Raw genomic sequence first — 15,904 nt, forward strand, 5'->3', positions numbered from 1 at the left:
TAAAATTATTATTTATAAAGCCCATGTGAAAAAGTTTATTAGAAACTCACATGCGGTACCAGGACGTCTTTTGGCTTGCGAAACCCCATTTCGATGTTTAAAGCTATAAGAAACACAAGAAATATAATTCTCCCAATAAATATAATTATTTATATTTGCATTAAATATATTTTATACCTAATTTGCAACATGATTTATTAATTATTAACGCCTTTAATATTGAGAATTAATCACGTTTTATTCAGGTTGATATTTTAGCGCGTGTAAATAGTAATAGTAATCACCAAATTGTAAACCTGGAAAGATTTGTAATCAAAACATTCATTTAAATTTTGCAGTACTGGAAAATTTAAAATTCAAACTTTACTTTGGCTATTATTACATTTTCCGAGACGTATATTTGTTAAGACATAATTATTTTTATATAAACCGTTAATTACAGATATTTTATTAATAGTTATTTTTTATATTAATAATACCAAGTTATTTAACCAACGTTTAATTTCACTTAACTTTAAATATTTTAAAGTTTATTTATATTTCAAATTCCAAGACGTTTGCTGTGGTCTTTATAAATTAAATAACTCGTTACGACTGGTGTAATTTCTAATGCGTATTGTAAACCTTTTATTTATACTTTATGTCCACGATCCCTGCAATTTGTAGGTAGGTTGCTATTATTCCTAATTTACTAGCTTATTACACCTATTAAACAAAAGAAATTTCGCTTATTAATATATTTAAATTATTAAAAATACCAGAATACCCATTAATTATTGCATTTTAAAAAAGTCAAACCTTATATTTTGAACAGATTTAATTATTGAATATAATATGAGCCCGAAGTGTTTGGGTACCGGTTTGAAAATTTTATTAAATTGATATTTACGTGCGAACCTAAAAATGGGTTTGTATACAAATGAGGGTGTTTTTTTTAAAAAAAAACCCCATATAAAATGTAAAATTGCCCATTTAAAATATTTTTCAAAAATTTAAGCGGTGAGATAAAAGCCATTGAAATTTAAAATATTGCTTTTTCCCATCCAAATTGCAAATATTCCCATACAAAACTAACAGAGCCAGATTTTTAGGACCCCCTGTAACCACTGAGAACACCCACCGAGTAGTCTTAGTCACGACACTGACTTGACTAAGTTAGTAATTTATTATCCTCCAGGGGCTAGCTCTCTGACACCAAACCTGCACAGGATTGAACTATCCTGCCTTGCTCCAGACCAAGGGGGCCAACTTTGGATTCTGCACCGCTAATCCTTGTAGTCATGCCTGGGCTCACTAACTCCAACCATTGATGATCAATTCATAACAACTACAAATTGTTCATTATAAGGTATTTGTTAGTTTTTGCTCACATCTTATCTTTTGGTTACCTTGGAACCGTCCAGACAGTATAAGGGGTTTTCGCAACGACCAGCCTCCGTCCGCTTTAGCCCTGTTGCGGTTGTTTGATCTGGGGCGTCCAATCAGACCGCCGGTCGATGAACGGATTCCCAATTAAAGCTCAACAGACCCCTACCACATGTGTGGGGAAAAAACAGGCCAAAACATATCCACTACAAAGACATCCATCCATGCCTTCTCCCAACACCTACCTACCACTGATGGAGCAGACAAATCAATATCGATCGTCATTAGCACTAAGAAAATATGCGAATTATCCTGCCTGCGATGCAACCAGGCGATTACATATACGGAGTATTCGAACTGGAGCCATGTCGTCTCTCCCGATCGATTGCTAGCTACCCACATCCCTCGCCAAAGGATGAAAAGTCGGTTGTTATGACACTGAATCATGATTTCTTTTTGTATCTTGGCAGGACGGGCTCACTCGGTGAACCAAGCTTCTTCAGCACGGAGGGAAATTGATTGCAAGGAGCCTCTATCGTTCATTATCTTCCCTTGTTTATTTCTTTTGCTTCGTTCATATTTGCCCCTCCTGGCGTCTTTTCGTACACCGCTCAGGCCAAGCAAGCCACCCCGGCACATTGAAGACCCGGAAAAGCTCCCCCGTTTCCAATCAGCCAGCCTTGTTTTCTCCTAGAAAGCTTGGAATCATGTCGACCAGGGCACCAGAGCTCGGTCTACTGTACGTGGTAAGATGGAGGTAGGTAGAAACTCCACATCGGGCTATGTACGCTGCCATTGGGTCATTTGTTACTGTTGTGGCTTGGGTAGGTAGCCACTCCAGCCAGATACAGCGGATTTGTGAGGCATGCCCCCCCCCCGACAGGTAAAAACTACTTTGTCGGGCAGCGGGCACGTTCCAACCCATCCATTTTCACATTCCACTTTCTCTCCTTCTTCCATCTCGGACAAGATCTTCGAAGTGAGGCTACCATCCGTGGTGTTGCGCTTGGTGGTGTCACTTCGCGGGGCTCCGACCGTTAGCAGTTGTGGTGTGTGAAATATTCTACGTGCTGTGTGGCCTAGGAAAACGAGATCTGAAGAGTTGCTTCGCGGACTTGAACCATCCATACATACATGGGATCTCGCATCACACGCACGCACAGCACAGGAGTCAAAATTCTATCGGAACAGCTACACCTCACAGCCAGACGACTCCTTTTTGTACCTACATTCCTTCATTCTTTTATTTTCCTCTCTTTCTTTTCTTATTATTTATTATTTATTATTTTCTATATATTATATTTTGGGAGGGTTTTTTTCCCCCCTGGTGTTCTTGCTCCTTGTTTGTTTCCAATCCTCCAAAAGGCGCGACCGACGGTTCCGGCATATAAGGCAGATTGGAATATTCGCTGAGTCGGGTTGAGTCAAAAGGGCTAACGCTGTTTCTCACCTGTCCCTAATAACCCCCGACTATGACCCATGGCACATTGGCTGGCTTGCAGAGGGGCTGGCGCACACCGCAACCGTGCTGAGCCCATCCCAAACCCTACACATTTCTCCTCTATCCCGGGGGACGAAATGAATGAGTTATCGGGATGGTATGTTGATGCATGCGACCAGGGAATGTATGTGGATGGGCCACCTCTTGGGCGGAGATGTACACGACAAGAAGTGGCGAGCCTCGAAATTCCGGCGCAGTCCGTATGGACGCCAGTCCCGGGCGAACAACACATATTCTTCGTACGAGCACCGACCACTTCACCGCCTCGCCATGTATACAGTAGAACACCGACGGCGGTGCCACTCGAGCGAACATCCTCGGGCCGCTCTATAGCCGCTGCTTCCTTCTCATCGTGGGCTTTGGATTATGCGGACGACACCGATCTTAGCCTTGTATCCGACGCCGAGGCCGCTCGATGGGTCGGCGAGTACACGGCCGACTTCTTCCATAGGTATCCCGACTCCACATACGAACGCATACTGAGAACTTTGATCACGCCGAGGCCATCATCGCCACTCTTTATAAACGGTGCCCACGATCCGGACTTTGAGCTCGACGACGCCGTCCTGGCCAGCGTGTTCTCGGCCACCAATGAGATGTTCTTTGCTGGTCGCCTAACCAATCGCGTATCGTGGGATTGGTCTGGAACCAGCATCAGCACAAGTTGCAAGTACGAGACGGACATAATCGGTACGACAGCTATGCGGAAGCGGCCAGCCGGCGGATACGAGGCGCTAATCATTCTGTCCTCCCCGATACTTAAAGGCACCAACGGCGGCCTATTCAGCCGCAGGCTACTGATCTCGACCTTTATCCACGAGCTCATTCACTGCTACTTGTTCGTATGCTGTGGTCATCGTGCTAGAGAATGTGGCGGTCATACTGCTGGCTTCATCAAGATTGCGTCTGTCTTAGACGATTGGGCTGGTCACGGCGTCCTACATTTGAGGGAGATGGAGGCTGACCTGGAGAGGTTCAGAACGTCGGCTTCAGCGGCACAAACAGCATATAGCAGGAGCAATTATTCTGGCCTGCCTCATCATGGTCGCTGTTCTGGACATGGCCTGTCAAGCCGCAGAAGCTTGCAGGGCTGGGACTGTATTCCGACTGGCGGTGGTCCCCGTGGCTGGGATGATTGCGGTCAAGGTTCAGCGATTCTTGACGACGACTGGATCCGATAATGGCCTTTATTTGGGGTGGGGGGGGGGGCGCGGCAAACTAACTATCGTGGCATCTTGCTGTGCTAACGACCCATGTGATGGGGGTTAATACTCGTTTCGGCGAACACAGCTGAGCGCCGCTGTCATCTCCGGGTTGAGTGTTGTGCCGTGACTGGATTTTCTTTTGCCCGCATGTTCTCCTATTGGCTTATCTCCGTTTTTGGTATTCTCTAGCCATTTTCTTTTCTCAGCAGGGTGCCTGGCGTCTAATACTTTATATATATATATGTGGCTTCATCTCTACAGGCATTATTTATTGTACGTGTTTCTGCATAGCGACGTCCACATACTATACATTTAGAATACTAGTAGTAATGTTAGACGCATTATTGTATTGTGTGCTAATAATCTCGTATATTCCTGCGCACTGTAGACAAAGAGAAATGACGCGGCTAGGTTCAAAGTCGATTTGCTTACTACAACACAGCACATGGTCAACAAATGGCATGCATACTATGCATCCTGTGCGGGCTGGACGGGCAAACACAGCAAGCAGTATACAAACATGGGTATTTATTAAGTAGAACGATAGCATAACATATAAATTAATAGATTATAACTGCCCAGAGGATAGCCTAAAATGGCAAGTCGATATGATGCCGCCTCTTGTGCTAACCCCTATTGTCACAACCACGCCTGCAGTTCGTATCTTCTCCTGTGACACCATCCCGCGACTCTGGCTCCTTGCCGCCTCCATGATCGAGCCCAGTTTGGACCCCCAGTTTTCTTAGCATCCGGACACCCGTCTTGTCCTCCCGCCTTATCCTGGCCTCTTGCTCGAGCACCTCCCTCTCTCGGGCGGCACTTTGACTGTTGTCCTTTTCTGCCTCGCGCCTCTTAGCAACTTCATCTGGCGCGACGATCTTGTCTTTTCCGTGGATCAGCTTCTGGACGAAGCGTTTGCTCTTCTGCCTCGTGCGCACATAGACCTCCAGGCCCACGAGAACCGCATAACTTTTGCTGATTGATACGTGGTTCATGTCGACGCCCATATCCTTTAGCGACTTAACAAAGGCGCGAAAATTGGAAGCAGGGGGACGATAATGCCCACTGAGGGGCGACAATGATTTGAGCTTCCCATTCTTGATCTTGATGAGCCCAGCCGCTGAAATTCGGCCACCCTGAAGAAAGGATGAGTGCTGGAAAGCACCAGAGTTCTTGATACCGACGTAGAGCCGGAACGATGTGTCGGCAACAAATATCCACGTGTTCTTCCTGACAGACTTACGTAGCATCTTGTTGAAGATTGTGGCCGCTGAAACATGGCTAACCTTTTTGATGCCCTTGGCCTCGTCGAGGGTTGGGTTCGCATATTTGGCAGCTCGTGCTGCCTCAAGCTCAGAATCTGACGCCCGGGAATCGGAATTCCCACTACTCGCGCCGCCTGTGCTACTACGGCCCGGGGCCCTGGCGGTCTGTCCAAGCCGTGGGCTGTAGGCCGGGGTGGTGTCATCCCTAGGCACGATGCCGTGTATCGAATCCTTCCAATCCTCTGTAGTGTCTATCCTGGCACCGTTCTTTGCCCAGCAGAGCCGGCCCTCGGCGTCGATTTTGACCAGGTAGTATTGCCTCTCCTCCCGACTGAGGTACCGGACTTGCTCCCTTTCCAGCCGGTCGCGGGGACACGCTTCCATCTCCAAGTTGCTCCCCTCGCCGAAGTCTAGCCAGTAGAAGAAGTTCTCATGGGTGTCCGATTTCTTCCACTCCTCGTGGTACGTCCGCAGATTCGAGCCATACCGATGCTTCTGGTCCACCATTTCAAGAAAGTATTGCAACCCCATTGTCTGGGCCGCCTTTTTCATCCTTGCCCTTGACTCCTGTCTCCGCTTCCTGGCAGCCTTGCGCTCCTCTTCGTCCATGTTGCTCCGCAAAGACACAATCGACTCATCCGAGCCGGAACCCGAGGGGGAATCCTCATCCCAACCAGCCCTTCTCGCAACGATGGCCGCTTTCCTCCAATTACGCCTGGCGGCGGCCGAACGCTCACCGGCGTCACCGTTCTGCGGATTCGCAGCGCCAACACCCCCGCCCGCACCGCCAGACCAGGAGCGCGGTCGTGGTTTGGTGATCTCACGGAAGCGTGCCTCGCGCAAAGCGTGCGCCCATCTTGTGTCTGCATCGATGGTAAGCCCTGACATCTGCCGCCGCGTGCGGTAGCCACGGTACGTCCTCTGAATCAGGGTGGCAGCCCGCGTCAGAAGGATATCATCGATAATGGTAGGCCGGCTTCCCGCGGCTGCTTCCTTGTCAACCGGCGGCTGTCTGAGGTTATGCCCGGCAGGTGTTGACGGTTGGGTTGGTGATTTTGAACCAGTGGAGGGGCGCTTGTGCTCGCGAGACAGACGCCTGATTTCATCCTCGCGGTCATTCTGGATGGACGCTATCCGATTGAACTCTTCGGCCGATGGCGGTATTAAAGACTCGAGGTATCTCAGCCTCGGTTCCGACGAGTCGTTGGCATCTGGGTTAGCCAAAGTGACCTCTTGGCGCGCAGCTGGACGTGGGCTTTTTGGAGGGGTCGGGAGGAGCTCCGCCTGTCCAACATCCGCATGCACCGGCACAGGTAATTTGTCCTCGGCCATTCTCTGTTGTCTATGCCGGTTACGCGCGGCTGCTGCGATATATAAGGCGCACGCGTCCACGCAGGCAAGTATGATATGACGAAAAAAAAAAAAAAAAAAAAAAAAAAAAAAAAAAAAAAAAAAAAAAAAAAAAAAAAACACTATGGACTCGCAGACGCTGGTATTAGATCACAATAAAGAAAATGTTCGGTGGAGCAGCCACGTTCCAATCGCATCCCTTGCAAAAGTCAAATAGCCGATGGTTGGCGTCTTGTTCGTAGGTTGGATACCTACCTACCTAGGTAAGCGAGTGAGGTGACAGCAGGCCACTTCCAAAATAAACAAACGGGTCAGTGTACAAGAAGGTGATTCCCATAAATCACAAGATCTGCATTAGGGCTGAACGTTGCTAGGTAAAGAAGGTACTTTGGGACACCCGGGTTGGTGACAGTAAAGTAGCGAAACCGCGTGATCAAGGGCGAAAAGCTATTTTATTGTCGGATGAAGCCGTCATAAGATCATACGAAAAGACCAACACAGGAAACGGGCCCGATCTTAGACAAGTGAGAGCGCGCGGGCACCTTCGATTTTGTAGGTCAGCGCAACGCAACGCACCAGCCCCATTCTGCATCAGGTTTTTGATCCACCCAAAAAAATCCGATGGTGCACCAGTACAGTTGGTAAGACTAGTTAGAAGTATGCGCTTGAAGATAACAAACTGGAATGTCGCAAATCAAGAGAACAAAAAAGACATATAGATTAACGGCACAAACAACCAAGGTACCTAGGTAGTTATGTAAGCACCGACTGTTAGATTCAGTTAGCTGGCTGACTATTTCCCATTCATGTGATAGATTCATTGTGCTTGGTCGAGACTACCTGGGAGAGCTTGCGACGCGGTGACGCAATATGCCGTAGGCACTCCGCGTTAAGGTAGGCTAGCGTGGCCTAACTGTTTTTTGGCCTGCAAAGCCTGGCACTTCACACTTACTCCAGCAAGTACCTACAAATTGGCCGCTTTGGAGCCCACACTACAGAAAAACTCCACGATAACGATTTGACGGGCTCTCTTGCTTTGCTCGGTTAATTCACAGCTGACTGGTCGCAATCCCGTAAGTGAACCCACAGAGCTCTCTCGTCAGGCTATATGTAGAGGACCCAAAATTGCCCTCCTTACATATTGAAGGGCTAGGGGTTAGCTCGTCATGCGAAAGTAACGTAATGTAGGTAGGTAGGTGGCTTGCACAAGACCAGACCCAACACTGCAGAGGAAAGGGGAAAATAACCACAGCTAACATACCTATCTAGGTACTGTGCTCTTTCAAGATGAGGCCCTAAAATAGGCTAAAAGTAGTTCTAGACTCTTAAGTCAGCCGAAAGCTTGGTTAGCCAAGGTTGAAAGAAGAAGAAAAAAAAGAAGGAAAAAACCAGAGCCACTGCGATGCACCTCTCTGGTTGCAGCACGATCTCTGGTTTGACGTCAATTGGGGTAAACATGTGAATTATGACTTGCGAATACCCTATATGAGTCTAAACAAAAAACTAGCTATGAGATGTAACATGAAAACTTGACTTTTAGTGCAATAGAGTCGTCATAAAAATAAACAATTAAAAAAACCCGAGAAAGAGAGAGAGAGAGAGAGAGAGAGAGAGAGAGAGAGAGAGAGAGAGAGAGAGAGAGAGAGAGAGAGGTCTGACGGGTTTCCAGTGCTGGGGGGCGCTGAATCAGAAGAGCGTCGCTGATTTTGATGCAAGCCTGGTGAAGCGGAATTGTTTGCCGCCACACTTGCCCGACCGGATACCAAACCCCATCAAGCTGCTGAGATTCGACAGGAAAAACCTGAAACGACAACGCGCATTTTCTTTTCAAAGATCCGTCTGATTCAATTGATATGCACTGGGCGCATCATGAATGACTGTTTTCATATCGCCAATGGCCTCCGTGACGCGCTCCAGGCGAGCTGAAGGCCACACCACATACCCGATGCTACAGACGCGGTTCAGCAACAATAACAACAACAATAAGAAGTTGGTCTTTTCGCAAGCCATTTCCGTCGCTCCAAAACGCCGTCGCGAGGAAAATCAAGAAAAGACAATTGATCTCAATCCCATTCAATCGCCCAAGAGACAGCGACTCACTATCAATTTGTCGTCGTCGCCAAACGCAGCATTTCACCCCAAGACGGTCGCGCTGCCGCCACCACCTCCTCCTGCCCTGAGCCACCCTCCGACACGCTCCCGACCGAGCGGAGACACTGCCACCGCGGCTCACTGTTCACCGTCAACATCAACATCAACCCAGAATCCAGCAGGGAAAACCCCAACCCGCGTCCGGTCGCGTCCTCCATTACCACCACAGCCATCATCCCCTTCGATTCTATACAAAACGGACATACCACAACCGCCGCAGGTAACAGCGGTTTCAAACAATATAGAGTCTCCTAAGCCGCCAGCCAGAGCCAGAAATGCTGTGTCCCGCGAACTGGGTAGTTTGCACGTCAAACCCTCGGAAGCAAAGGCCACCGAAGGCCGCAAGCTACGCTCACAGGAAAACACACGGCTCAAGAGTGACCTCTCGGCTTATTTCCCGGACTACGATGAGGTAATTGGAAACGATCCAAGGCAGGAGAGTACGTTTATTCCATTGCCCAGAGAAAATATGCAAAGACAAGGAGATCGTGAAGAAACCACCTCGGATGTCCCTCTACGCAAAATGCTGACAACTGTATTTGTGTTGTAGATCTACTGGAGCCCCGTACTCCCATAGTAATAGTTGATGATCCAAAGGTGGGACGTGATCAGCAAGACCACCGGCAGGTTGAATCCTTCGCTGTCAGGAGCTACAGCGATAGTCTTTTCGCCAATCTCGTCGACACCCAGGTGTTCAATCTTGACTTCCTACAGAATCAACTTTCTCTGGATGATGATCACACAGACCCTCTTCCAGACACCCTCTTCGAGCCGGTACACAAACGTGCAGAACGCGCAGAACGCTCCGTCCGGAATACGGAAAGGGGTCGCGCTCAGCATGAGAAGGAGCAGATCATACGCCTGTTGGATGGGCTTCAGGGCCACGACTGGCTGAGGGTGATGGGCGTTAGCGGAATTACCGAGACTAAAAAGAAGGAGTTTGAGGAACCACGACAGCACTTTATTCGCGGATGCGAGGCTATCTTGGATAAGTTCCGACTTTGGGGTGTCGAGGAAAAGCGTCGAAAATTGGAAAAGGAGCGGGCAGTCGCCCAAGCAGCACGGGCAGAGACCGAGGAGTCTGTATCCGAGGAAGATGCAGAGAACGAGGATGTGGGAGAAGAGCAAGAAGAAGAAGAAGGAGAAGAAGCAGCAGCAGAAGAGGAGGATGACGAGGGAAACGACGAGGAAGTTCCCGACAGCGAGGCTGAAAGCGACATAGATGCTTCTATCGCCAAACAGCTGAGTGACGAGTCACAAGCCCGTGCTCGCTCTAAGAAACCACACCAAAGGCCACTTGACCCCATGGAGTCGCTGGATTTATTGCCACCTAGACCCTTCACTTCCTTCTTCGAGAAGAAGTATCAAAGGGACGCGGCGCTTAGCAAGAACCGCCGGAAGGGACGAATGGTCCTCGCATGGGGCCACGTGGTTCCCGAGATGGGAGAGGTAGACTTTGAGCTACCTGAGGAGTTTTTGGACGAAGAGACCCTGAGAAGGAATGCAAGGCGGAAGAGGAGGGACAAGAGAGGTGTTCTCAGACGTTGATGTCGTCATTCAGGTCATCTGGACCACCTGCCTGGGGAATGAGCCGACGTTTTGTGCATTGTTGGGTTTGCCTCATACTAGAACTAGTTGGAATATGATACCAGTTTCCCAGTCTCGAATCAGATGGCTCATTACTAATGCGATTAGAAACCTGGCCATATGTTCAGAATCTTCGATAAAGATCCGGGGAGGGGACTAGGTAGTAGCTAAAGTCTGGGGCGTCCAGAACTACAGCCATCTAATATACACTGTTGTATTAAAGCGAGGCTGTCTGTCTTGGAGCATGGTAAATGTAAACATCAACCACCGAAAGTATATACGCGAGTTCCATGCTGGAAAGGGCCGTTGGTTCCATATTCTAGCCAAGCTATCCTCTCAAGCGCCTCATGAGGAGGAAGCAATGATAGAAGAAAAAAATGCGTTCTTATTTTCAAGGGCACAACTATAAAAATACTTGAGAGGTAGGTCGCACATTACATCGCTTCACGCAACGAATTCAAGGCTCTTTGACGTCCAACCTTCCACGCAACCTTCCGAGGACCATCGAAAATGCGGCATAGTAAACCAACACATACCGAAGATCTATATACTATGTGACTTCGCTCCATGCTCTTCATCGTGAAGTCATAGGCCTTTTCTCATCCTCGTCTTCCGAATCGTCTCCGATGACATGATGCCCATCATCATCTTCGTCATCATCATCATGCGTCCTTTGAGCGCTAGCTTCAGCGCGGTCATGATACTGCTCTGTAGCAAACTCGTCTTCATCATCACTTCCACCAGCAAAGGCGTCATACAGCTCACCGCCTCGGGTTTTACGTCCTTTCTGGCCGGCCGCGAAGCCTTTTTCACCACGGTTCAAGCCCTCGGCCTCCTCCTCGTCAAGCAACTCAAACTCATAGTTGTCCCGTGGGCTGTTGCGCAGCCTGCGCTGGCGAGCCATGAATAGATAAATGCCGAGACCGATACAGAAGACTACAATCAACCCCAAGGCGCCGTATATCCAGACTTGAGTGCGCGAAGAGACGCCAAATGTGGGCAAAAAGGATGGAAGCCATGAAGAGTTTGATTGGGTGGCCGGGCTTCCGCTAACGGTCGATCCCTGATCAGTAGTGACCTGAGAGGCGGGAGCCCCTGTCCCCGTCGGCTTGTTATTGACTGGTCGGTCGGGGTGGTCGCTAGATGGGGTGGTGAGGGGCTTGTCGGGGGTCGATGCTGAACCGGGCGGCATAGTGATCGTCTCGGCTGCGGCCGTGGTTGTGGTCGGCCTGTCGTGATCCTTGTCGTCATTTTCTGTTGGCATGGGCAAAAGTACTGCTTTCGAAGCATCCCGAGCTTCACCCCACAGCTTGAGATGCCAATCTGTGAAGTTGCCTTGGAATTCGTTGACCTTGGTGTCTCTGACCACAATGGTCCAGGTGCCAACTCCCGACTCACCCCAGTGCACAACACTCATGAAAGTCCAGTCTTTGTAGCCCGACTTGGCGTTATCAAGGCGTCTCGTGACCGAGAGATGGCTGATGACCTTGTTTGGACTGATGAGGTCCACGCTGAGATCGCCACGGCGAGAGTGCTCTATGTTCATGGTTACAGTGACATGCTCAATCCGCTCCAGGTTTGCCTTGGCAAGCATATCTTCAGTAACCTCGAATTTCGTAGCAAGGCCTGCATCACCCTCAGGAATACCATGCTTCACGTGGATCCAAGGCGAGAAGAAGTACGCCTGAGGCTTGACGAGCTTCCAAGTCTTGGCAGCCTCCACGATGGCGAAACTATCAACCTTGCCGTAGCCGTATGTGTGACTGTACTTCTTGCCGATAGTGGTATCCTGCCAATCGCCAGAATCGAGGTTGAGCGGCACGGCCGTCATGAAGGCAAGATATTGCATGTCTCTCCAGGTAAGATCTGGGCGGACCTCCAAGACGAGAGCAAAAATTCCTGCGGCTAGAGGAGCTGCTGCTGATGTGCCTCCGTGCCCATTGTAGCACTGGTTTGTGCCGACATCTGTGGTGTGCTATTCGTTCTTGTCAGTAACCGAGGCAGATTTGTTGAGCAGCAATTAGGTGGAAATCCTTACAATGGCGTCTCCACTACCAGAAGAGTATGTGACGACCAAGTTGGCGGAGCAGGCCTCCGAGTAGTATGGATGCAAGCCCTTCCTATCAATGGCACCCACGGTGATGCTGTAGATGCTGTTGGTGTACCCATCAAAGTTGCAGTTGTCCTCGTTGGCGGCTCCGTTTCCACTAGCAAAAACATAGATTGAGCCTTTTCCGTCCCGGCCCTTTTGCACGGCATTCAACATGGCACGTCGAATTAAAAGCCCCGGGGCGTCCATGCTTTTGCCGTCATCCGGAGGCCCCCAAGAGCAAGAGTAAATGTGATTGTTATGAAAGTCGTAGTTCAGAGCGACGGCCTCATCGGCGTCGCTTATAAGCTTGCTCAGAATACGCAAACCTGAGACCTTTGCGTCGAAGGCGACGCCCACACCACAGACATTATTCCGGACGGCTGCCACTTCTCCAGCACAACGAGTACCGTGCCTGTCGTCAGATAGCCTGGGCTTGGGCTCTTCAGTCTTGTCATTGAAGTCGTATGAACCCTTTGCGTAGTAGTTGCCTTTCAGATCGTCACTGTACATGTCGAGGCCATCATCGACGATTGAAACAGTGGCATTCTTTCCAGTGACGCCATTCAACCAAACGTCTGTAACATTCACGTCATGGCCTAATTGGACAGAATTAAACAGATGCCATTGTTCCAGGAAGATGGGATCCTCGATGTTCAACGTCCTGGCGACCTGTGTCAGCTTCTTGACAGCATTGGCGTCTGGAGCATCCTCCTGGCGGTCCCGCAGAGGGCTTGGTCCAGCGCGAGGGGACGGAGGTACTCTCTTCGGCCAAGGGCTCCGCAAAGCCTGCTTCTCCGAGAACAGGACACCGTCTAGAGCGCTGCTGCTGAAGGGACCACGCCGTTCCAGACCTCGCTTATCCAGACCTCGCTTGACGATGTCATGTGGCGCTTTTTGGGCAGAGAAGACGTGATGACTATCAAGCTCTCCAAGTTGGCCAACGTGTGTCAAACCGAGTTCTCGCGCAACGGAGGTGGGTGATGTATCACGGGCTAGGTGGAGGACGTAGTAGTCATTGGTGTTGAAGTCGCGCGGCGTTACTTTCGAATGCGCGGCGAGGCTGGAAGCAGCACCCAATAGGGCGAGGCCGTAGGAGAGCCTCATCGTTCGAAGCGCCCTTGCGGGTATTGATAAGGGTGGCACTCTCGGGCGTCGATAAGTAAGGTAAAACTAAAGGGAGGAGATCGCTTCTGTTCGATGATAAAATGGCATATGAAGACCGCTCGATGGCGAACGATCGTCTACGTGGCGATTCGCAGGTGGGAGAGAAGAAGCCGGCTTCAATCTGTCAGCACCCTGACGTGAGGGGCGAGACAGGTGAACAATGTGAGTTTCAAGTTACAGGTTGATGTGTGAAAGTAACCCGAAAGAGATAGAAGAGGGAGAGAACAGAAAAATAAAAGAGAGAGAGAGACACATACACACGCACACGTCTTCCAAAGAAGAAAAAAAAGAAAAAGACCAAAACGACAATGGGCAAATGTACCAGAACAAGGACTGAATAGACACGAAGCACGGTGTTTGAATAGGAAACAAAGAAAAAAATGCTTCCAAGCGGCAACCAAATCGAGGTTACGACCACATAAGACGAAAGGGACTGGCTGTTTCAAGCGATTCGGCAGACCATTGCAGGCGTGTCTGGTCCTGGTTCCACCTTGCTAAAAAGAGCACAGCCTCCACATGTCGGCTGGTTGATTTGCTACGTAGGGGTCCTTGCGCCACTGTACGTGGTAGGCACAAGATGAAAGTACGGATATGTGCGATAAGATGACCGGCTGTCTACGTAGTATATACTGTGATTAGAGCATATTTTCGACCGGATTGCACAGTATATGGCAGTATAGGGCGACAAAGGAAATCGGATAGTGAAGGTATCGCTCCCCCGGCCTCACACCCAAACCAATATTCCCAAAGCTTTCGCCCAACATAGCAGTCCAGTACATAAAATAAAAGTAGTTACCTAGGCAGGTAGTTAAGCTTGGTAAGCTCCTGTAAGATTTTCTTAGACCACACATATTACATATATATTAGTCATGAGAAACCTTACATGATCAATGCGGGTGTGAATCCAAGAGACATCACCACCTAATTAGACACAACTGGGAATGGATGCAACTATGGTCGCGTAGGTGGTCGTTGTCCTGTTTTCTCCCTTCCAATACACGAAACCTTTATTCCATGGACACGCCGGTATGCTCTCAACCTAATTGCGATGTTGATAAATGCCAAGCTTGGATCAAGAGTACCTAGCCAAACATTCTAACTCAGGTTTTGTAGCTGCAGGGATGGAAATAACGCGTATGCTACCCAGCCACCCATTTATTGCGGCAAGGTGCACCAATTGAATCGACAAAAATCAAAGCTGAATAGAGCAAAAACATGGGTGCTACGCCACGTGCATATATGGCCGACCCATGGAAAGCACACCAATACTCGTAAAACTCTTGATGGCTGCGTGCACTCCGTACACGAAAGAAGGCCTCGTTATTACCCATATAACTTAGCAAGCCCGAGCTCTAATGAACGACCTACCCAGCTAGGTACCTAGTACAGTACCTTGACTAGTCTAGCACCCATTGGGCTTGGGGTTCGGGCCAGCAGCCACCATTTGGATCGAGACAATAAAGGTACCTTAGGTACCTAACAGCCATCTGTCGTTGATAATTATCCATTACAAGAGCTATAAAAGTTTCCAAAGAGTGTCAATTTCATCAGTGCACTAATTGTATTATCTTTCTTCCTTGTTTCGGTTCTCGTTGAGTGTAACCTCCCTTGTCGCTCACCGTTTGGCGATAAACCAAATCCATTCCATTCTCCACACATGCTCGACCCCAGTCCACCCAGTAGTAGGATACAAACAGTATTCAGTAGTACCTGCTAGACTAGACTGGGTTACCCCCCTGTAGTTTAGGGCCACTCAACCTCCCGATTTTCGTCGGCGACAACAGCCCCCACCCCCTGCCGCCGCTGCCCGGTTGCATATTCCGTCATTTTTCTTCAAGGATCCTCTTTTCCCCAGCCTTGCATTTTATTTCTTCCGTTCTTTTGCATCGCGCCATCCCCCATTGTCTGCTCTTTCTTTTATTCACAGACACAAGACATGATCTGCTAACTTCCCGCACCTGAGGCATGGGTTTCTCTCTGTGCGTGCGGATGCTTGCATAAGGCAGACCTGCACTTCGCCATATCATCCGTTTTTGATACTCGTCCCTTTGACCGCCATGTGTAACATGTAACTAAACAGCTTAGCTTACAGCAGCTACTTTACCTACCTTACCTATCCATTGTACCTACCCTTGGGTCCCAGCAGGATCATACCCGTGCTTCCCGTCACCGACCTACGCGCCGCCAGTCACTGTTTCCCGGACCCGCTCTTCGCGCGGTTTAC

General features: G+C 49.2%; 4 protein-coding genes across 4 annotated transcripts; 2 read left to right on the forward strand and 2 right to left on the reverse strand.

Moving 5' to 3' along the window:
- Positions 1 to 2,943: 2,943 nt before the first annotated feature.
- On the forward strand, positions 2,944 to 4,047 carry PgNI_00245 (uncharacterized protein; the record flags this gene model as incomplete). Its single annotated transcript, XM_031120327.1, has 1 exon — positions 2,944 to 4,047. The coding sequence occupies one exon, from the start codon at positions 2,944 to 2,946 to the stop codon at positions 4,045 to 4,047; it is 1,104 nt and encodes a 367-aa protein (XP_030986342.1).
- A 650-nt stretch (positions 4,048 to 4,697) lies between these two features.
- Positions 4,698 to 6,668, reverse strand: PgNI_00246 (uncharacterized protein; the record flags this gene model as incomplete). The annotated part of the gene is made up of 1 exon (XM_031120328.1): positions 4,698 to 6,668. One exon carries the CDS (start codon positions 6,666 to 6,668, stop codon positions 4,698 to 4,700), a length of 1,971 nt encoding a protein of 656 aa, XP_030986350.1.
- Positions 6,669 to 8,559: 1,891 nt separating this feature from the next.
- On the forward strand, positions 8,560 to 10,571 carry PgNI_00247 (uncharacterized protein; the record flags this gene model as incomplete). The annotated part of the gene is made up of 2 exons (XM_031120329.1): positions 8,560 to 9,277; positions 9,388 to 10,571. The coding sequence occupies 2 exons, from the start codon at positions 8,560 to 8,562 to the stop codon at positions 10,383 to 10,385; spliced, it is 1,716 nt and encodes a 571-aa protein (XP_030986346.1). The 3' UTR covers positions 10,386 to 10,571.
- A 218-nt stretch (positions 10,572 to 10,789) lies between these two features.
- Positions 10,790 to 14,127, reverse strand: PgNI_00248 (uncharacterized protein). The gene is made up of 2 exons (XM_031120330.1): positions 12,463 to 14,127; positions 10,790 to 12,399 (listed from the first exon to the last, which is right to left on the reverse strand). Exons 1-2 carry the CDS (start codon positions 13,618 to 13,620, stop codon positions 10,999 to 11,001), a joined length of 2,559 nt encoding a protein of 852 aa, XP_030986319.1. The 5' UTR covers positions 13,621 to 14,127; the 3' UTR covers positions 10,790 to 10,998.
- Between the last annotated feature and the right edge of the window lie 1,777 nt (positions 14,128 to 15,904).

Source organism: Pyricularia grisea, assembly GCF_004355905.1.
Source record: "Pyricularia grisea strain NI907 chromosome Unknown Pyricularia_grisea_NI907_Scaffold_1, whole genome shotgun sequence".
NCBI lineage: Eukaryota > Fungi > Ascomycota > Sordariomycetes > Magnaporthales > Pyriculariaceae > Pyricularia > Pyricularia grisea.